Below are 18672 nucleotides of genomic sequence, written 5' to 3' on the forward strand. Positions count from 1 at the left end.
TCATTTGAAATAGGAAGTGAATGACATAAGCTGCCGGATTGGGCAGGTCACGAGCGTAAGCAGTCGGAATCCGGTGCGACAATTGACTTATTTGACCTCTCATCAGGGATGCAACGAGACAGCATAAAAGGCTTTCCTGATATTCAGTTTAACACAAGCACCTCAATCAATGGGTTGCCAATCTTGAGATGGAACCTTGCCAATGTCTTCGGTGAAAGTAACTGGCTCCCGTCGAGTACGGTTCACCTTCAGATCGAAAACATCCAAGCGCTGATATCCTCCAACAACATCATGATACTGCTTCCCTTCGATACAATCCTCGATATCAAGATCAGCATAAAGAATCCCTTCATCGCGCTGGAGAAAGTCAGTGGCTACAGCATCCCCAGTCTGACTGTCGATAGTGAACCCCTTCATAAGAGCTCCAGTTGGATCAAGAAACTGTGTCGCACCACGTTGAGACTGCTGCAGCACCTGAGCCAAGTATTCTGAACCTCCAGAAACTGCTTGAATGGCATCATTTCCCAGGACGCCTGAACACAGGACACCGAAACACTTGGCTTCGAAGCAATGAGCAGCCGCTCTTGTTCTGTTTGCGGTAACGTTATCGTAGTTGGGTTTATCTGAGGTCTTCTCAGAAGATCCAGAAGCTTCAACTGGCGGAGCAACTCGGGTTGGCCAAATCGGTGGCCAAGTTGAAATGTGAATGTTCTCTCCTTGAGCCATGAGGCTATACCGAGCCAAAGGGTTGGTATTCTCTCCACATATCAAATTTCCAATCTTTCCATATGGCGTGTCTGCAACGCGAAGGCCGTGTCCATCTCCAGGTGCCCAAGTAAGCTTCTCGAAGAACGTAGGCATCAATTTCCGATGATGAATCATGACCTTTCCAGTACTTGCAATGAAGAGGTTTGAGTTGTATAAAGTTGCACTGCTGAAGCGAGTTTTCTCAGAAAAGCCTACGCTGACCATGACGTTTGCCTCTTTTGCAGTGTTTCGAATGGTGTGGATTTCATCGCCATCAGCGAATATCGACTCATGCGCCATTTGCTTGAAAAGATGATGGTTCTCGGTGGGAGCCCGTATTGAACTCCAAATTGGGAACGCCGAAATGAATGTTTCCGGAAACATCACTAGATTTGCTTTGTTCTGGGCAGCCTCTTTGATTAAGCTGATTGCTTTTGAGGTCGTAGCCTTCGCGGAGAGGAAGATGGGAGAAACATGGCATGCGGCAACTCGAACGACAGTCATTTCGTATCTCTGTAGCCCGGTCTTAGCGACGTATGGAGAACCAGTCCTGTTGTATAATGCCAATAAGTCTCTAATGTACTTCTAATGAGTGGTGAACGTTGTGTAGCCACTGTGAGTGCCCCGGATGCTTAAAAGGTGGAGGAACGGCAATATCGGGTATCACGGGATGATAAGATCACAAAGGCTCGGAACTTCTTTTACGCTCCGCTCATCGTCAGTTACTACTTACTTAACATTGTGACCGGGAATTCAATTGATTGATCTATGTCATCTTGAGCTGGTTCAATAAACAGATCGAGTTAGCACTGGAGGCCTACCGACATGGCCTTTGCAGAGGCCTCACGCTCGCCTCTTTAGCAGCCTTTATTCCCCAACCTTGCCGTTCGTAGGCACCAAGGCATATTCTCAGACACAGTCACATTTTGATTCCAACATCTGAGTGTGAATGCATGACAAAGTGGCTGGTGCGATGGCATATATCTCTACATGTGTCCAGACCCTCAATACGCTGGGCTTTCTCTGAACAATTTGTATGCCTAAGCCATTTGGCCAAGAGAGGGAGAACTTCTGTTGGTTGGTACACCAATTAGAAACCTTCTTTTTTGAACCATTTTCAACCTATTGACCAATGGTGGTGTGCCATGATGTTGTTGGTCCAGCTGCGCCATCGGCCTTATATTGAGGCCGGGATGTACCTATATAACTAACACAACCTTATCTGACCTCGGTGCTTTGTTAAAATTTTAATCTCCTCATCTTTCGTAAGACCCTCATACTCGGAAAAGAACAAAACGTTATTTTTAACTCGCTTAACTCCTTTGAATCATCTGTCATAAACCTCTCCCTCATTGGCTTCTCCACATGCCTCAGCTGTTCGAGCCCAAAGCTGGCCAAGAGACAAATTTCGCGTTTAATAAGACTCCAACTTATCTTTTCCGTCTCTACGATACTAAGTCAACTGGTTTCACGAACACCGACTGCGTTAAATCTCTAGCTGCCTCCAAAGGATCGAGTGATGAGCTTATACAGGATCCTTCCTGCGGTACCGATCTTTTACAGCTTCCCCCAAGAGTGGCCGGTACCAGACTGGGATACCATTTGTTAAAATGCAAAGACTGGGAACATAATCCATGCAACCTGATGTCCTGGTCAAGCTCTCTCCTGTTTCTCCTCCAGTACGGCTTGCATCGCACTACTCCGAGATCCGAAATAAATTCAGAGCTATCAGAGATTAAGTTAATCATGATTGACACTCGAAACTTTCCAAGTCAGACGTTTCTGCGGGATATCGATGCTCTAAACTGTTATTATCCATACGATCGGTATGTAGAGAAAGTGAGAGGTTGGCGAATGGACGACCTTTACTTCGGAGAATACCTTAGTCAGGGATGCCTCGATATCAGAGGGAATTGCGTACAGATGACGATGCAGCAGCTCATTGATGGGGGACTTCTCACAGTCATTTGTCCAGCGTTGGACCGGAAACCAAACTGGAGCTACTGGCCGACTGCCGTTCGAGCGTTGCGAAAGGGTATTCGGAATAACGATGCAGTCGATGCAAAGCAAATTCGGACTGCTATATCTCTAGGCCAGGTATATGGGGGGGACAAATTTGCCATCCCTCTCGCACTAATGCTACTGGGGCTACGTAGTCAACCTTCAGATGATGAACTGATTCTCAAGACCTTCAGCTACTTGTTTACTGGTAAGTGTGTTTTTTACTATCCAGTTCTCAGCTTACATGTCCACTTAGATGAGGAGCTGGATTTGGGAGAAATCAAATACGAGGTGGAGGCTAAGCGGATGCTGTATGGCGGGACATCGGTTATGGAAGAGCTGAAGCGCTTTCAAGAGTTGATGGAAATGATCAACAATTTTTCGAATGACGCCGTCGAGAAGAAAGAGCAGGAAGATGTCGTCGCAACTATGTCGGACTCCTTTGTGAGACTGACAACCAATGAGTCGCCAAATGCGATCTTTAGCAGCAGGCCACACAGGTTTCGCAGGATTTTTGAGAATGCATAAACGACTCGATATAGGTTTATACAAATCGACGGCCCCAATTTCACATGACTATTACACTTGGGAGTATTTGGTGCTTCCTGTCATGAGCAGAGGAATATAAACATATACAGATGTACTAGATGTACTCAAGTAATTGTTGCCTGCGAGCTTTCGATCGGTGGCAATCGCAGGTTCTATCCTATGAGACCGACAATAACCATCGAGTCGGCAGTGGCAAGGACAGGTATTTTAAGATCAAAATATGTAATTTCAGAGATCCCAATCTTACACGTTATCTCTAGGAATTGTATACGAAAAGTCCCTCCCAAAGACGGCCTTCTCATTCTCGTACGCATCAAGACGAGCTGTAATGATCATGTCAGTTTTCGTCGTCTTCATCTTCGTCCAACCCGTCGTCTTGATAACAATATCATCTCTCTCAAAGTCCCTCTGAAATCGCTGCTCAACCTCCGCTGACAACGGATCATCTGGCTTTATACTCGACTTCAAGCCTGTCCACCATCCATATTTCCAACCTGTTTCGTTGACTTCCCACATACCATCGTCGCAGTCCACGCAGAGAGCAGTCTCGCCAGAATCCCAATCGTTCGTGACATAGTTTCTGTGCTTCGCTGGTCGGATCTCAGTTTGTGAGAGGGATCCGTTGACGGCTGGTTTGAAAGGTTTGAGGTGAGAATCTTGAGGGTTGTCGTCACGTTCTGGGAGATCTAGAGTGCTGTGGGCACAGTCGATCGTGAGTGTCGTGACCTCGGGAGATGGCCAGACTAAGGGGAAGTACGTCGAGGACAACGCAAGACGAAGGCGACTTCCAGCACCGATGCACTGCCCAAAGTGATTCAGTTTGAGGGTAATGTCATAGAACTTCCCAGGCTCTAGAGGTCGCACGTCTTCATGGCCATGCCGATGTGTCAAGTTGAGAACGCCATGAGAGACTTTGGTAGCTGCGCCGCTCGGTAGTACTTCCGACAAGGTCGCTGCAACGAGAGCATTTGCCTTGTCACTCGCAACGCGCAGCTTCAGAATAGGAGCCCCGAGCAAGTTCATAGGTTCAGTCAAAACTGGTGTGTCGAAAACGAGACTTCCTCCAGCTTCCAAACGTTGATCACCAGGCCCTTCGCCCTCAACTCCGAAGACTAACCATCTACCGCCCGCAAATCCCACTGTTTGAGGGGAGCAGATCTCAAGCTTCTCGTCGCTGCCTGAATTTTCGGTCGTCAACTCTCCAGGAGAAAGACCCAGCCTCAGAAAAGAAGGCTTCGAATCAGACCAATCATCCTCCGCGACCCAACGTCCAGGTCGATGTTTCATATACGGGGCAGGAGGGGTCGGATCTTGAAGATAGCATCGAAGCATGGGTTCATGCATAATCCCCGTCTCGCTTCCTTTCAACCACTTATCCCACCACCTAACTGACTCCTGCAGGAACCCAATCTGCGGCCCGGGATATCCAAAGTTAGGGTACTTGTGCCCCCATGGACCAACAAGGCCTTTTCTAGGCACCTTCAAGTTCTCCAACATCCTGAAGATGGTGTTGGTATAAGGATCCATCCATCCGCCAACCAAATACACCGGACATTGGATGGAGCTGTAGTCCTCGCCAATGGACGCGTGTTTCCAGAAATCGTCACGCCTCTGGTGCTGATGCCATTCTTCTGCGAACAGGCCACCTGACTCAAGTCGTTTCAACCAGAGATCCCGCCACTGATCACCGACTATTGCCGGGTCGGGAGGCGACGAGTTGATTGAAAACATAGAAGCAGCCCAGGTCAAATTTTCTGTCAAGATACAACCGCCCATATAATGAATGTCGTCATCATAGCGCATATCAGTGGAACAGATGGATATAACAGCCTTGAGCTCAGGTGGTCGACGAGCAGCAACTTGTAGCCCATTGAAGCCGCCCCATGAGATGCCTATCATGCCTATTGATCCAGTACACCAGTCTTGCCCAGCGATCCACGTCAGAATCTCTAAAGCGTCGTCTTGTTCCTGCGGCAGGTATTCGCCTCGTAGAATACCTTGAGAATCACCTGTTCCTCGCATGTCAACGCGGACGCAAGCATAGCCGTGAGCTGCAACGTATGGATGGTTCATAGCATCGCGAACGGCGGTCATGTCTCGCTTTCTGTATGGTAAGTATTCGAGAATTGCCGGGACAGGGTGTGATTTGGCGTTTTTGGGTAACCATATCATAGCTGACAAGGCTGTCCCATCACTCAGCGTGATGGGCTCATGATAGATGATGTCAATTGCTGGGAGCTGCATCGTGAATGTTCCCAAAATGCTGCAACGCTTGGCGAGACCCTGTTGTATGAGACGATCCTTTTATTTTGCCTGGTCAATGGTCATGAACAGAGACACAATGCCGAGAATTAGTAAGGGAGAGAAAGTAGACCTCATTGGCAAGGCAGCTTACTCGTCTAGGAAGGCAATCTAATCACCATCGGCCAACCACCTAAATATCTCAATCTCATAAAAAGACACTTGCTCCGCCGAGCGGCCGAGTTCCAGGTTACATCGCGACCGATTTATCATGTTATTCCCCGCTCTTCAAACCAACCCCGCCCCCATTCATGCAGATCACGACTCCATACGGATTGATAGTGATGCTTATCGCTGACCCAAGGATACAATTACCCTTCTGAGCTTCGCTTTATCTCAAAATTACAGGCCATCGGGTGCACTTTTAATACCCGGGCAGAGTTGGCCGATGAGGTATTATATAGCGAGATACTGTGTTCGACGCGTATAACCGGCGTATAAAATTGCGGCCGTCGGATAAGACGGTATTTAGCTTGGTTTCCTATTTCCAGGTCTCAGATAAGATCGCTGAAAGGTTTGTAACAAGTTAAAGGTGACCTGGTATCCGAGCTTTGTCGATCTTTTGATCATGTATGACACTTTTTCCACTCAATATCCCATGCTAAAAGGTGAACTGTCACTTCGCTCACAACATGTCAGCTCTCGAGATTACACCCGCAGCGGCGGGTCATGAGCTTGATGACACAAAGAAGGTTAACATAGAAGACATTCAAGATGTTGAAGTCGGAGATGTCAGAAAGCCAGATCTATACAGCAAGGTCTCGGTCTATTTGACCATGGTCTTCTCGGGTCTCGCCTTGGGATCAGATGGCTAGTAAGCGCAAGCATCCCATTACACTCTGTCCATACAAGCTCTGACAAGAAACAAGCAATGCTGCAGTGATTGGCAACCTCGAACTTCTCTTCGCGACTCTCTATCCCGAAGCCCTAACATCAACAATGCGATCCCGCCTCTCTAACGCCTTCCTTATCGGTATGATTGTCGGCATGATTGGTTTCGGCGTTGTGGTAGACCAACTGGGTCGCAAAACCGGCGCCGTCATGACAACGCTCATCCTCCTCCTTGGTATCGCGTTGAGCGCTGGCGCAAGTGGTTTAACCACAACTGGTCTGATGTGGATGCTCGTCATCGCTCGTGGAATAGCTGGCGTAGGAGCAGGAGGAGAATATCCCGTTTCAGGCGCCGGCGCGATGGAGGCTTCTGATGAGGATGGCCAGTTTCGCAAGTCGAGAGGGTTCATGTTTGCCATGGTTGCTGATCTCTCTGCGGGACTGGGATATACTTTCGGTGCGCTTGTTCCGTTGCTCTTATTGCTTTGTGTGCATCAACGAACGGATCGATATGAGACTGTTTGGAGAGTTGCTCTTGCACTGGGTGCTGTTCCGCCACTGTCTATCTTTTGGTTCCGATTGAGGATGAGGGTATCCACGGCGTATCGAAACTCAGCCTTGCGAAAACAAAGAACGCCGTATGTTCTGATCTTCAAGAAGTATTGGAGACGCATCATTGGCGCGGCGCTGAGTTGGTTCCTGTATAACTGGATCTCAATTCCCTTTGGCATCTTTAGCTCTGTCATCATTTCAAGAGTCAATGCTTCGAACTCGCTTGTCCAGAACCTCGGTTGGGGAGCCCTCATCAACAGCTTCTACCTGCCTGGTCCTTTCATCGGCGGATACCTGTCTGATAAGATCGGAAGGAGAAAGACTATGGCTTTGGGATACACTCTTCAAGCTGTTCTCGGCTTCGTGCTTGGTGGCGCCAACGAGCAGATCCAGAAAGTCTTTCCGTTGTTCGTGGTTCTATATGGCATCTTCCTCACTCTAGGTGAAGTCGGCCCTGGAAGGTTTGTGCACGCTCGAGGACCCATATCCTACCAGTTGTGCTAACATTCCTGCAGTACTGTTGTCATTGTGGCGACAGAACCATTCCCAACTTCGGTTCGAGGCCATGCTCTTGGCTTCATCTCCGCATGGTCGAAAGCTGGTGCTGCCATCGGTACTCAGGTAAGTCGTCCCTTTGTCTCTGTTATTCTTACAAATGCTAACTCGGTCAGGTTTTCACTGCTATCCTCAGCTCATACACCGATACCGTCAAGGGCAATCAAGTTGTCTTCTTAATTGGCTCAGCATTCGCAGTTCTGGGCGCACTCAATGCATGGTTCGTTGTTCAAGATGGCGAGAAACATCTCGAAAAAGAAGATCAAATCTGGAAGAATTATCTCGAGGAGAATGGATGGGATGCTAGTTGGGGTGACCATCAAACACAAGATCCTGTCGGAACCTTGAAGGATGAACTCAAGCCGACATCTTGAGTCGAGGATATCGATAGGTTATGGTAGTAGTAGTGGTGCTTCCCCTCTCGACAATCTCCAATAATTCGTCGAGTTCAACAATTCCTGGCAATTCATGATCGTCCACCCCCATTTTAGCAAGAAGTCTGGTGTTATCTCCCAACTGTTTATCAGATGAGGCTCTCCCCAAAGAATAAGCCCTGAGCCTGAAGCCACTGTCTCCAGGCTACCGGAAAGATTTCTATTGTTGGTAGTAACTGGCAGAAAAGGTTTCTTAAACAAGTCCAAATTGATCAAGGTCCCGACCAAATCTCTGAGAAAGTCAACGTGGCTAAAATTGAACTCGTTGCTCATAAGATTCTCCCGCATTATCGGACAAGGAAGACAATCGATCCAAGAAAAGTGATTGAGTCTCATCTGACTCTGTGTTGGTGCCAGCGAGCCACGATATTCTGGCGTCTTAGGCAGTATGGAGGAATATCTTGGAAAGGCGAAGCCAGTTGCGATCGAAGGACCTGGTGCATAATAAGCCACTGTCAAGCTATCCACCATGAATTTGTTCCGCCAAAGTCCACGAAACACATTGTATTTGACAATATGTATCAGATGATCGATTGGGAGAGGGAACCATAGCTGTTGGTTCCGCGTCGCTACGCTGCTGCTTTCTTCTGTACTAGTTTGTGTTCTCGTGACTGAGGCTACAGTGGACCTTTTTGGAGGCCTTGGGGCTTTTGTTGAACCGAACTCATCAAGCCTCCAGCGAGTTACTTGGTAATTTTGTCGCCCGTCTCTGCTTCTCAACTTCTCGCCTGTCACTTTACGTAACCCTAGTATAACCTGGTCAACTCCATGACTCTTGACTCCTCTGATGGCGTTTAGAGTATTCAGTATATAAAACAGCAAGACTGCAATAATCAAGATTTACGCCAATTAGAACAAGTGAGATACGTACTCGAAGCTCGTTTGTAAAGTCGATTCTGGACTTTCTTTCTCCGTTTGGCCGCTTCATCCGACGCATCGTGCAGTCCAAGCTTCGGCTGCGTGGCGTCATTAAGCGACTCGGTTTCTGTCGCTGGAGTTGCCATGGTCAATTCAGCCTACTATATGGGTCAGTCTACCTATAAAGTAGGGCGAACAAAGGATGAAGGAATACAGGAGTAAACTCGTATGTCGAAGAGTTTTGTCATCAACATTCGTCGATTACCTGAGGCTATACCGAAAGAGGCAAAAATGTCAGAATCACGACACCAACAGGAGTTTGGAGCTAGGCTCAAATTGGGAAAAAGGTCAGGTCCTGTAAGACTCACTACGCAAAGCAAGAAACATGATTGTCGACAATGGAAGTCTGAAATATTATAAAGAGCTCATTTATCACCTTGAGAGTTCTCATAATTGCCAATCGGTTGCTGTATAGATTGACTCATTATCATCATGTCCTCAATCGTCGGCTTCCTCCGCCGTAATTGGCAAGCCTCCTCTCCACCAGAACCACCAAAGAACACCAACGCCATCAAATTCGGTATCCTTGGGGCAGCGAAAATTGCGTAACTAGCCAGGATATTTCGATATTCGAGTCAGTAATACTGATGCTTTACAAGGGCAACCGCTTTGATCACTCCAGCGAAATCTCACCCTGACGTTGAGATCCATGCTGTAGCGGCTCGTCAGAAAGAAAAGGCCGTGGCATATGCTAAAAAGCATAATATTCCTCATGTCCTCGACAGCTACCAAGGCACACACTCATACTAAACTAATGTTCTTTATTAAGCTAACTTGGTCTTTCTAGCAATCCTCGATGACCCCTCCATTGATGCTGTTTACATCCCCCTTGTCGCCAGCTTACACTACGAATGGGCTATCAAAGCCATTGCCAAAGGAAAGCATGTGCTTATTGAAAAGCCAGCCGCGGTCAATGTAGCCGAAGCAGAGATGATATTCCGATCACCGCTGTTACGACAGCCCAATGCACCTGTTCTTCTTGAAGCAATGCACTTCCGCTTCCAGTCGAGTTGGCTATACTTTCTCAGCTTGATGGACAGCCAGAACATACAGACTGTCGATAGCTGTGCATCGCTGCCCTCGTATGTTATACCTAAGGGTAATGCACAGCTCGAGTATAATTTAAGCGGCGGCACTATGCTTCATCTTGGCACGTATCCTATGTATGCACTGCGTCAGATCATGGGTGACGAGCCAGAGGAGTGTACGGCATGCAAAGTTAGGAAGCTTCCTCCTCCTGAAGATCTCTGCGATGAGTTTGCTGAGACAAGCTTTCGATTTCCAGGTGGACGAGTTGGGAACGCTACGATAAACGCGCGAGCATCAGTCACCACTCTCCCAACCTTCAACATATCTGTGTCTCAAAAAGAGATTAAGGTTGAGGATATGTCACTTCCGAGAGGACAAACCAAGTGGAAGCGCAGGAAGCTAAGCTTCAGCAACTTCCTTATATCGTCCTTTTGGCACCGCATTGACATCGTGGACGAGTACAGCATTCGGGATGAGACGAATGAGAAAGACCTGAAGGGATGGACAGTCAAGCAGTCCAAGAAGATCTATACGTTCAAAGACGCCGGAATTGATCAACCAAGTGAACCATTTTGGTCATCATATCGTCATCTGCTAGAGCAGTTCGTCAATCACGTTCGCGGGAATAAGGGCTCTGGACTTTGGGTTAACCATGAGGACAGCATTGCGCAGGCGAGAATGATCGACATGGCTTATGAGAAGTCCGGACTGCCCTTGCGGCCAACAAGCAAGTTTAGACCTGAAGAGTCTATGAACACCTTGATGGGTTGAACTTGTTGGCGGTGAGGGCGGCTTGCTCGGGCTTGAGCTGTGCCAGTCTTGGAATGCTCTCAGCAGCCACCCTAGACACAAGCGGAGCAACGGCTCCGCCAAACTTGTCTTGGAAATCGCTTGTGAGATATGCTTAACCCTAAATGGTGAGGCTGAATCCCCAAAATAAATGCGTCGACGTTCATTTCGCCCTGTTGACTTAATAAATCTGTGTATGATTGAGACACTTTTTCGCCTTGTTGCTCCCTGCATAACGCAGCCAAAAAGTTCAAGTCGGGCAATCCCCTCAATTGTCTGCCCCCTTGCCTAGATTCAGCTCTTGTTGCCCGTAAGCTGTTCATTTTCCGAAGAAGCCGTAAATCCCCCAGCGGCAATTGTTAGTTGCTTCGGAAGCCAACGCAAATCTGTACGGCATTTTCCTTATCCATAAGCCAACGTGACATAAATCCCAAGCAGTTGTAACGTCACAGGGTAGCACCAAAGGCTAAATCTGGGGGAGCGGGTAAGCCCGAGACCCTTGACCCCTAGACACGATGGATGCCGATGTTCCGAAATAAACGATCAACTTCCCCAGCCACGGCGTCATTAATTGGAACGTGGTATTCAGAAATAGCAAGCTCTCTACGCATCGGGACAAGCCTTTTCAATAATCTACGGCGTGGAATGATCGGTGAACAATACGAACAGCATCTCAAAGTCCCAGTGGTTTGCCTACAAGGGGACTAGGCTCGCGGCCAAAAATAGCTACGGTTCTAACTGGTCGTCTCACGCGAAATACGAGATGTACCTAACCACTTCGGGGCTGATCATGCTATAGCTCCATACGAGATTCTGGTCTTTGCCCACGTGAAGCTTTAAGTTGGGGATTTAGCGTGGTAATTCAGGGTCGTAGCCTCGGGCGGAGCGGCACTATGGCTCGAATGGACCCTTCGAGATTCTCGTGGCTGATCTGCCATGCCATGGACTTCAGAGCCTCAAACTCGTATACTGCCAAAGGTCATGTAATCGTCTCATGATTGAAATGTTACATTCCGTGAGACAAAAAACTATATAAGGAGGGAGATACACCAGCAGTAAATTGTTTTCTCATCAGCTTCAACTCAATCACTCTTCACTCGCTTCAATCACAATCGCTACCAACACTCAACTACCTTAATAGTAAGCGACTTCTATCAAGTGTACATCCCAGACAATAAAATCTCCCAGAACCACCAAAAAACCTCCCCCAACCATCATCATGCAGTTCTCTCTCGCCTGTCTCGCCGCCATCCTGGCCACCAGCGTCTCTGCTGCTCCCGCTCCCGCCGTCAACATGATGGCCGCCAGCCCCCAATGGACCATCGAGAACATGCAGCGAAGCTGCGCCAAGGACGACAGCTCCTGCACCTGGAACTTCAAGATCGACACCCACAAGGGTGCCGCCACCGGCTGCAAGTACGTCGTTAAGGGCAGTAAGGCGTCTCAGCGCAACGGAGGACCGGTCAAGTGCGGTGACTTTACCATCACCTCTGGCTGGAGTGGCCAGTTCGGTCCTGGAAACGGATTCACCACTTTCTCTGTTGTTTCTTCCAAGCGACAGATCGTCTGGCCTGCTTATACCGACAAGCAGGTCCAGAGCGGAAAGGTTGTTAAGCCTGATCAGTCTTATACCCCTGCCAACCTTCCCAACTAAGCAATGGGAGATCTCTGGCACCAGTACATAGCAGCATGGTTTAGATGTGGAGATTCATGTTATTAGCCGCAATGTCTTGGATGTTCAATGCAGTATAGTCATTAATACATATGTAAACATCGGTCGGGACAATGGAACTCAGTGACAATTTTATTGCGTGGTGGTGCCGTAGAAAACAGGAACATGAAAAAGGCAGTACTGTCCGAGTTCCTCACCAGGGTCTCTGACCATACTCTCTCAGACTTAACTCTACCTCTAGATGAAATTTCGAAGAATTTGCTCGCCCAACTTCAAATGTGGCAGAAGATCCTGAAGACTTTTCAACTTCATCGGAAAACTGCTACACTTGGCGTCGAACCCACTCTGACCCGTCCTCAACAGATCTTTCCAACTCATTTCCACAACTGAAGAGATCTCGCGGTCCTCGGTGCTCTGCCAAATAATACGACCTTGGTATCGATCGAGTCTCTCGTACCGGAAAACGTCGGCGGGACCAGCTTCGAAATTCCAAATTTCTAGAAGTTGGAGTGCGTGCATCTTCGTCACTGCCTCTGCAGTATCGACTAAGAGGCCCTCAGAATAATTACTGAAAGAAGACGTAAGTGCGAGAGTCTTCAGCGCTTTGAAATCTGTTTGTGTAAACCTATCGAATAGTGTCTGTGCGTCGAAAGCAAAGGAGACAGCGATATGCTCAAGACGATCTGCGGCGTCGGAGATGGAGTCCAGAAGTGTGTTGCTTGGTCGTGGCAGCACCATTTCCCCACTCCACTGGTGATATGGGGTATGGAATTCTTCAAAATATGTCAACCGTTTCGCTGAATCTGGGACTAAAAGCCCTGTTCGCTGGAAAGCTACGAGGTGTTGGTATTATGGACATTACAGAAGTGTAGGAAAGGAAAGATACATACCGCGATCCCAATTTCCATCTTGCAAACGAAGGCCATAACACCATCTCTCAAGATGAATGGATTCGATACACGGGGCAGACGAGATGATCTCATAGAGAGTCGCTGGAGATATGTTTGGGTGGTATTCTCTCCGAATCACCAGCTCAGCTATGGCATCAACGTTGGGCAGACTCGAGGCCCCCTGTAGCGGGAAGGAAGTTCGGTCGAAGCGAGCAGAGTTTGTCCCCATAAAATAAGGACCGAAAATAGCCCAAAAGTCGATCAACTCCGCAAAACGTGGGTCACGGGTGCGGGAACGGTCCAAAGGGTAGTGCTGGGAGGCGCCGATTCGATCATGTGCGTTCCTGAGAGTCCTCGCATGAGAAGAGACAATGCCCAGCTCCACTGCAACACGGCATACTTTCCATCTTGAGAGGATACGCCAAAGGGCGTGCACCGCTTTTGAAAATCGAACTTTTTGACTATCTTCCAACTCATCGCGGTGAAAGTTGTATGAGATCTCAAGAAGAATATGCTTGACAAGTAGCTTACGGTAGGATCGGACATACTTTTTGAAGGAGCCTAGCTCATGTGACGTTATCTTTATATGGCTGTATGTTTCCTTCTCTATGAGAGATTGCCAGGTTTTGGATACGGTGGCAAAGGTCGATAAGCGGGAGGTTGGGTTCTTTGATTGCTTGTGCGTCTCTATCAGAGCCTGGGCGATGTATAACTCGATCTCGGGAGGGACCCTAGTGCAGGATGATGCACTCTGTACAACGGCTGTGGTGGGAGAAATCATGGTGCAACGTACTGCCGTATGAGTATGGCTACACTGAAAGGTGGTGGGTAACCTGGAAGTCTGTTAGTTTGGGATATCGAATGGGTTAATAACGAGAAAAATAACTGGTCGTTTGAGAGGGGATAAAACAAATTCAGATTTTTTATTCTTTAAAGTTAAAGTTTGTGAGCTTACGCTCTATGTAACTAATTGGAATACTCCCGCGTTCGATCCATCCATGACACATATCAAAAGCCTCCAAATCATTATCGGAACGACTCATGTACACTTGTGGATAGAGAACAGATGTGTTATTCGCCGTTGGGACCCTTGGCGGAGAGCTAAAAACCACAAAAAAAGTATTTGAGTCAGAAGCAAGATTTTGAGCTAAGTTTTCGGTAGTGATCAGGGCTCATAAGGCATGAGGCGCAAGCCACTTTTATGCTAATACAGAAGAAAGACCGAAGCGAGATTCATCAAATATGTGAAAGGTTTGTGATTTACAGCCAAGATCTTGCTGAAAGCCTCTGCCTGCGAAACGGAAAGAAGCCAAAAATAATAAACATATCTGGCTCACATTGTAAGTTCCGAAACCCAGTTCCTGGTAGATGCATGGAGAATCTTGTCTTTTAGCATCAAATGCGGCAACATGTCCGAAAGGGTAACGATATCGGCACGGGCGAATCGGTGCTCCTCCATCTCAAGCGTGTAACCCTCCCTACCAGCGAAGACATTCTTCCAGGCTCTGGATATACTTGGATGGAGCCTACGATGACCGCAGGTCTGCCAACTAATCCGACCCCTGGCCGCGCCGAGCTTCTCGTACCTAAAGATATGAACTTGCAGTCCTTGCAGACCTAGCTCCCATACCTCCAACATCTCGAGCGCGGGCATTCTCATGACGCTTGTGAGGCAATCTCCGAGAACTTTTTGCTAGGGATTCCGTTGAAACGATAAGTTAGTGCCAATGTTCTTAGCTTTTTAAACTCTACTTCTCTGCAGCGATCCAAGAAGTCTTCGGCGCTGACGGCGTAAGATACGGCGATATGTTCGAGATGGTCCGCGGCTTGCGAGATGAGATCCAGTAGCTCCATATTGGCTGTTCTTCCTCCTATCTGAGGGTACAGACTAACGCCGTGAAAATAGGAAAGTTGTTTCATTGAAGGTGGGAAATTGAACAACATCGAAGAAGCTTTCAAGTGTCAACATTAACAAAACCAGGAGCTGGGGAGGGAATTACATACCACGACTGTCGCAAATGCCGAACACATTCCACCATCTCTCTATGCGTATAAACTCAATAGCGGTAGTGGACGATATTACGCTAGAAAGAATATTTCTGAAGATATCCCAGTCGCAATCTTCGTGCCAGGAGGGGTTTGTACGGACTTTGAGGGTCATGGATTTGACAAATTGTAGCCGCCCTCTTTGAACAAAGCTCTGGAAGACGGGGAGCTCCTGTACACTCAGTTTAAAGTTCTGAAAAGTGTGCTTCTCCACGATGCGTTGCCAAGTTTCAGAGACAGTGGCCAAGGGTGTCAAGCGTTTCTCGTCGTGCTTGTAGAGCTCTATTAGATCATTGACTATAAAGAGCTCGACGTCGAAAGGTAGTCTGGGACATAATACAGGGATCCGCAAGGCTGTTGAGTCTAGATTGGAGGCCATGATATTGATGCAAGGGAGGCATAAACGTGATAAACGTGATAAACGTGAAATGTTGCGGGAAGCTGGAAAGTACGGAATTGAATTTTGCAGGGCGAGGGCCAGACTTTATAGCCCCCCCTGGGTTAGCAAGTAAAGTTACGTACTCGACGTAGTCCACAAACACAGTATTGGTCCCGCTAGAAATGCTCAACGTTTTTGACTCGAACTTAGTATACCGAGCGACTACATCCTCATAGGAAGCTGAAATGAAATCACCGAGTAAAGTTCGAGTTCACATCCGTCAGCCAATTAAAAGTCCCCCAAGAAGCTTGTGACTCTGAATGATCATCTGGTAGCTCCTGAAACCCCCTCATCTCTGAGCTTGTAGCATCAAGACCGTAGAAATTCATACGGTTCCCCATCTGACGTCCTGATAAGAGGAGATCCTGGCCCAAGTTATCGTTCCCGTGAGAGAAGCACCCCAAGCTAAAGATGTTGATGGCTGCTAGGGTCGTGAGACTGTCTGATAACCTTTCCGCGCGATATAGTCGCTCTGCGTCGTTGAAAAAGCTATGCGCAAGGGTGGCTGCTCTGCCATCGGATGCGGTGTGAGCGAACTACTGGGGCATTAGTGGGCAAAACAAGGAGACGGGAGAGTTACTTACGCAGGCAAGGTACAGTATCGAATTGACGAGAAAGGCAGAGCAGAATGTAGGGTTGTGCTGCACCAGGTCTGTGAGGAACAAATCCTTGTTGATGAAACCAACGGCAGAGTTATCTGTCTCGAGAAACGTGGAGATGAGCATTGACGCGGACCGGTTACTTATCGGTACGCGTGTCCAGTACGAGACGGAAAGCTCGTTCAAGCGAAGATCGCAGTGTTCCTTGGGGCGGGCTTCATTGAGTAGGACAAGATCTGGTTTCCCCTTTTGCGAGAGTGTCAGAAGGTCTAGGATAGCATCTTTTGGAGAGGAAGGCGTATTGATGGGTGGTGAAGGAAGAGGAGCGGGAGACGGTGAGTTGTAAATAGGTAGCACGTTGGGATAGATCGCTGCGGGAGAAGCGACTGGCGTTCTGGGTAAAATGCCACGTATTGTCGTCGAATCTGATGGCCGTTGTCTAGCCATTAAACTCGGTGACGGAGACCTCTTCCGCTTCCCTTGGCCACCCGGATTTCGAGCATGTTCAATGACGGTCCCAAAATCATCACCAGCCTGTATCCTCCGCAGCAGGTCTTGATTTGTTGTCCCGTCCCGCTTCCTCAAACTCTGAAACAAATTCCTAAAGCTTCTGTTCTCATCCTCCAACTCTTTGACCCTCCTTTTAAGCTGGTTCGAGTGCATCTCGCGATCATTAGCAATATCAGCGTAGTTGCACTCGGCCCCACGTCTTTGACACGCAGCACATGTTGGAAACTCGCCTGTGCACTATATATGGTAAGCGTCAGTTCATCGGGGAGACGGGAGACATACCCTGACTTTTCTACTCCTGCACGCGTCACAAGCTATGGCGACAGCGCGTCGCTTGGGGGCGAGAGTAGGGGCGCCTTTGCTGAATGGCAGGGTTCGATCGCGGGGTAAAAGTGGAGGATAGTTCATAATACCGAGTAGATTTGACTCGATAACTTCGTTCATGCACGGACTTGTTATGTTTCTCATGGATGGATTTGTTTGTGTTGAAGGGGGATTCGCAAATTGTTGCGTCATGGGGAGATGGGTTTGTGAGATGTCGATCGGGGTCAGGAGTGGAATGCCGAACGGAATGGCCTCCGTGTCTGCTCATTGGCTGCATTATTTACCAGGGCCTCTCGCTAAGCCAGGCGATATTAACGGGACGGATCAACGATATCCATTTCAGGCTTGCTTTACGGATTGAAATATCTGGTACAAACATGGCTAGTACATCATCAGGAGGTAGATCAATGATTGTCGTCAAGTCCAACGCTCAAAAAATCAACTACAAAGCGGTATGAATATGCTGGTATTACAGAATCACACAGAAGCCGCAGCTACACAATATCATCTCCGTCTCCCCCTCATCAGGCGACCGTCTAAACTGAATCCTAACCTTATCCCAGATCCTCAACCACGACGCAACAATCACCAATTTACACTGCTCATCCAATTCCTTCGCCATCTCCAAATCCGTAAACTCAAATCGTGTAGGTTTATCAGACCCCATATTCAGCGCACCCACCGCCAACACTTCAGGTCTCAAGCCCACGTACAATTTCCATCCTTCGCCATCACCAAGATTCCTCCACTCGAAACTTGTTCGCTGCGGGGTGTTGACGTTGAAAGAATGTGTTGCGTTTCTATCGCCCAGGAGACGGTAGTACATGGTGATATGTGATGGAGGAGACTTGTTGATGAATTCGAGCTCAGCGCTGTGGCGGGAGTATTTTACTGTCGCCAAGGGAGATGCATTTTCATCTTTCCGCGGGAGGAGATTGACTCTTGCTTCGAAATCGTCGTCTGTGTTTTTGTATGTGCATGCGATTGAAAGTGGCGTGCTCCCGGAGTTTCCGCGTATATTGAATTTGACCTCTGACTCGCCTTGTTTATGGATGGTGAAAGACGTTGGCATAATAAAATCCTCATGTTGATTTGATGTTGAGTACCCTGGAGGAGGAGGGAGTACCTGCAGACCAACTTCATCTTGACCCATGGCGACGAGATAATATGGGGTTGTGAAGTGAATTAGAAATAGTGCTGAGTCTTGGCTTTATATACGGGATCGTGCGGCTGAGATCATGACCTTATACGAATGGGCGTTTGTTGTTGCGCCACTGGGTCATTTCTTTGTCGTGATGCCCACGTGTTTCAATCTCTTTGTCTCGTAGGTCGCTGAATCCAAGGACCACCAACTAACTTAGGCTTTCAGCTTATTTTGCTCACAACTGCCTCTACTTTGAGCTTAGCGTCACTCTAGCGGTCGTGACCATTTCGACAATCATATAATAAGCTTAACTTAAGCTTAACTTTCTTGTCAAAGCAGCAC

General features: G+C 48.0%; 7 protein-coding genes across 7 annotated transcripts; 4 read left to right on the forward strand and 3 right to left on the reverse strand.

Moving 5' to 3' along the window:
- Nucleotides 1-162: 162 nt before the first annotated feature.
- FTJAE_8347 (aliphatic nitrilase) lies at nt 163-1251 on the reverse strand (the record flags this gene model as incomplete). The annotated part of the gene is made up of 1 exon (XM_037355153.1): nt 163-1251. The coding sequence occupies one exon, from the start codon at nt 1249-1251 to the stop codon at nt 163-165; it is 1089 nt and encodes a 362-aa protein (XP_037204563.1).
- Nucleotides 1252-2493: 1242 nt separating this feature from the next.
- Nucleotides 2494-3276, forward strand: FTJAE_8348 (uncharacterized protein; the record flags this gene model as incomplete). The annotated part of the gene is made up of 3 exons (XM_037355154.1): nt 2494-2573; nt 2904-2956; nt 3005-3276. 3 exons carry the CDS (start codon nt 2494-2496, stop codon nt 3274-3276), a joined length of 405 nt encoding a protein of 134 aa, XP_037204564.1.
- Nucleotides 3277-3540: 264 nt separating this feature from the next.
- On the reverse strand, nt 3541-5541 carry FTJAE_8349 (cocaine esterase; the record flags this gene model as incomplete). The annotated part of the gene is made up of 1 exon (XM_037355155.1): nt 3541-5541. The coding sequence occupies one exon, from the start codon at nt 5539-5541 to the stop codon at nt 3541-3543; it is 2001 nt and encodes a 666-aa protein (XP_037204565.1).
- Nucleotides 5542-6230: 689 nt separating this feature from the next.
- FTJAE_8350 (metabolite transport GIT1) lies at nt 6231-7910 on the forward strand (the record flags this gene model as incomplete). Its single annotated transcript, XM_037355157.1, has 4 exons — nt 6231-6412; nt 6468-7442; nt 7497-7602; nt 7653-7910. 4 exons carry the CDS (start codon nt 6231-6233, stop codon nt 7908-7910), a joined length of 1521 nt encoding a protein of 506 aa, XP_037204566.1.
- A 1410-nt stretch (nt 7911-9320) lies between these two features.
- FTJAE_8351 (oxidoreductase) lies at nt 9321-10688 on the forward strand (the record flags this gene model as incomplete). Its single annotated transcript, XM_037355158.1, has 3 exons — nt 9321-9433; nt 9488-9552; nt 9676-10688. 3 exons carry the CDS (start codon nt 9321-9323, stop codon nt 10686-10688), a joined length of 1191 nt encoding a protein of 396 aa, XP_037204567.1.
- Nucleotides 10689-11925: 1237 nt separating this feature from the next.
- On the forward strand, nt 11926-12360 carry FTJAE_8352 (small secreted protein; the record flags this gene model as incomplete). The annotated part of the gene is made up of 1 exon (XM_037355159.1): nt 11926-12360. The coding sequence occupies one exon, from the start codon at nt 11926-11928 to the stop codon at nt 12358-12360; it is 435 nt and encodes a 144-aa protein (XP_037204568.1).
- A 255-nt stretch (nt 12361-12615) lies between these two features.
- Nucleotides 12616-18339, reverse strand: FTJAE_8353 (regulatory CAT8; the record flags this gene model as incomplete). Its single annotated transcript, XM_037355160.1, has 10 exons — nt 12616-13211; nt 13269-14101; nt 14606-14794; nt 14855-14961; nt 15021-15139; nt 15273-15640; nt 15949-16289; nt 16338-17099; nt 17145-17313; nt 17900-18339. 10 exons carry the CDS (start codon nt 18337-18339, stop codon nt 12616-12618), a joined length of 3924 nt encoding a protein of 1307 aa, XP_037204569.1.
- Nucleotides 18340-18672: the final 333 nt, after the last annotated feature.

Source organism: Fusarium tjaetaba (genome assembly GCF_013396195.1).
Source record: "Fusarium tjaetaba strain NRRL 66243 chromosome Unknown NRRL66243_c0000179, whole genome shotgun sequence".
NCBI classification, from domain to species: Eukaryota; Fungi; Ascomycota; class Sordariomycetes; order Hypocreales; family Nectriaceae; genus Fusarium; species Fusarium tjaetaba.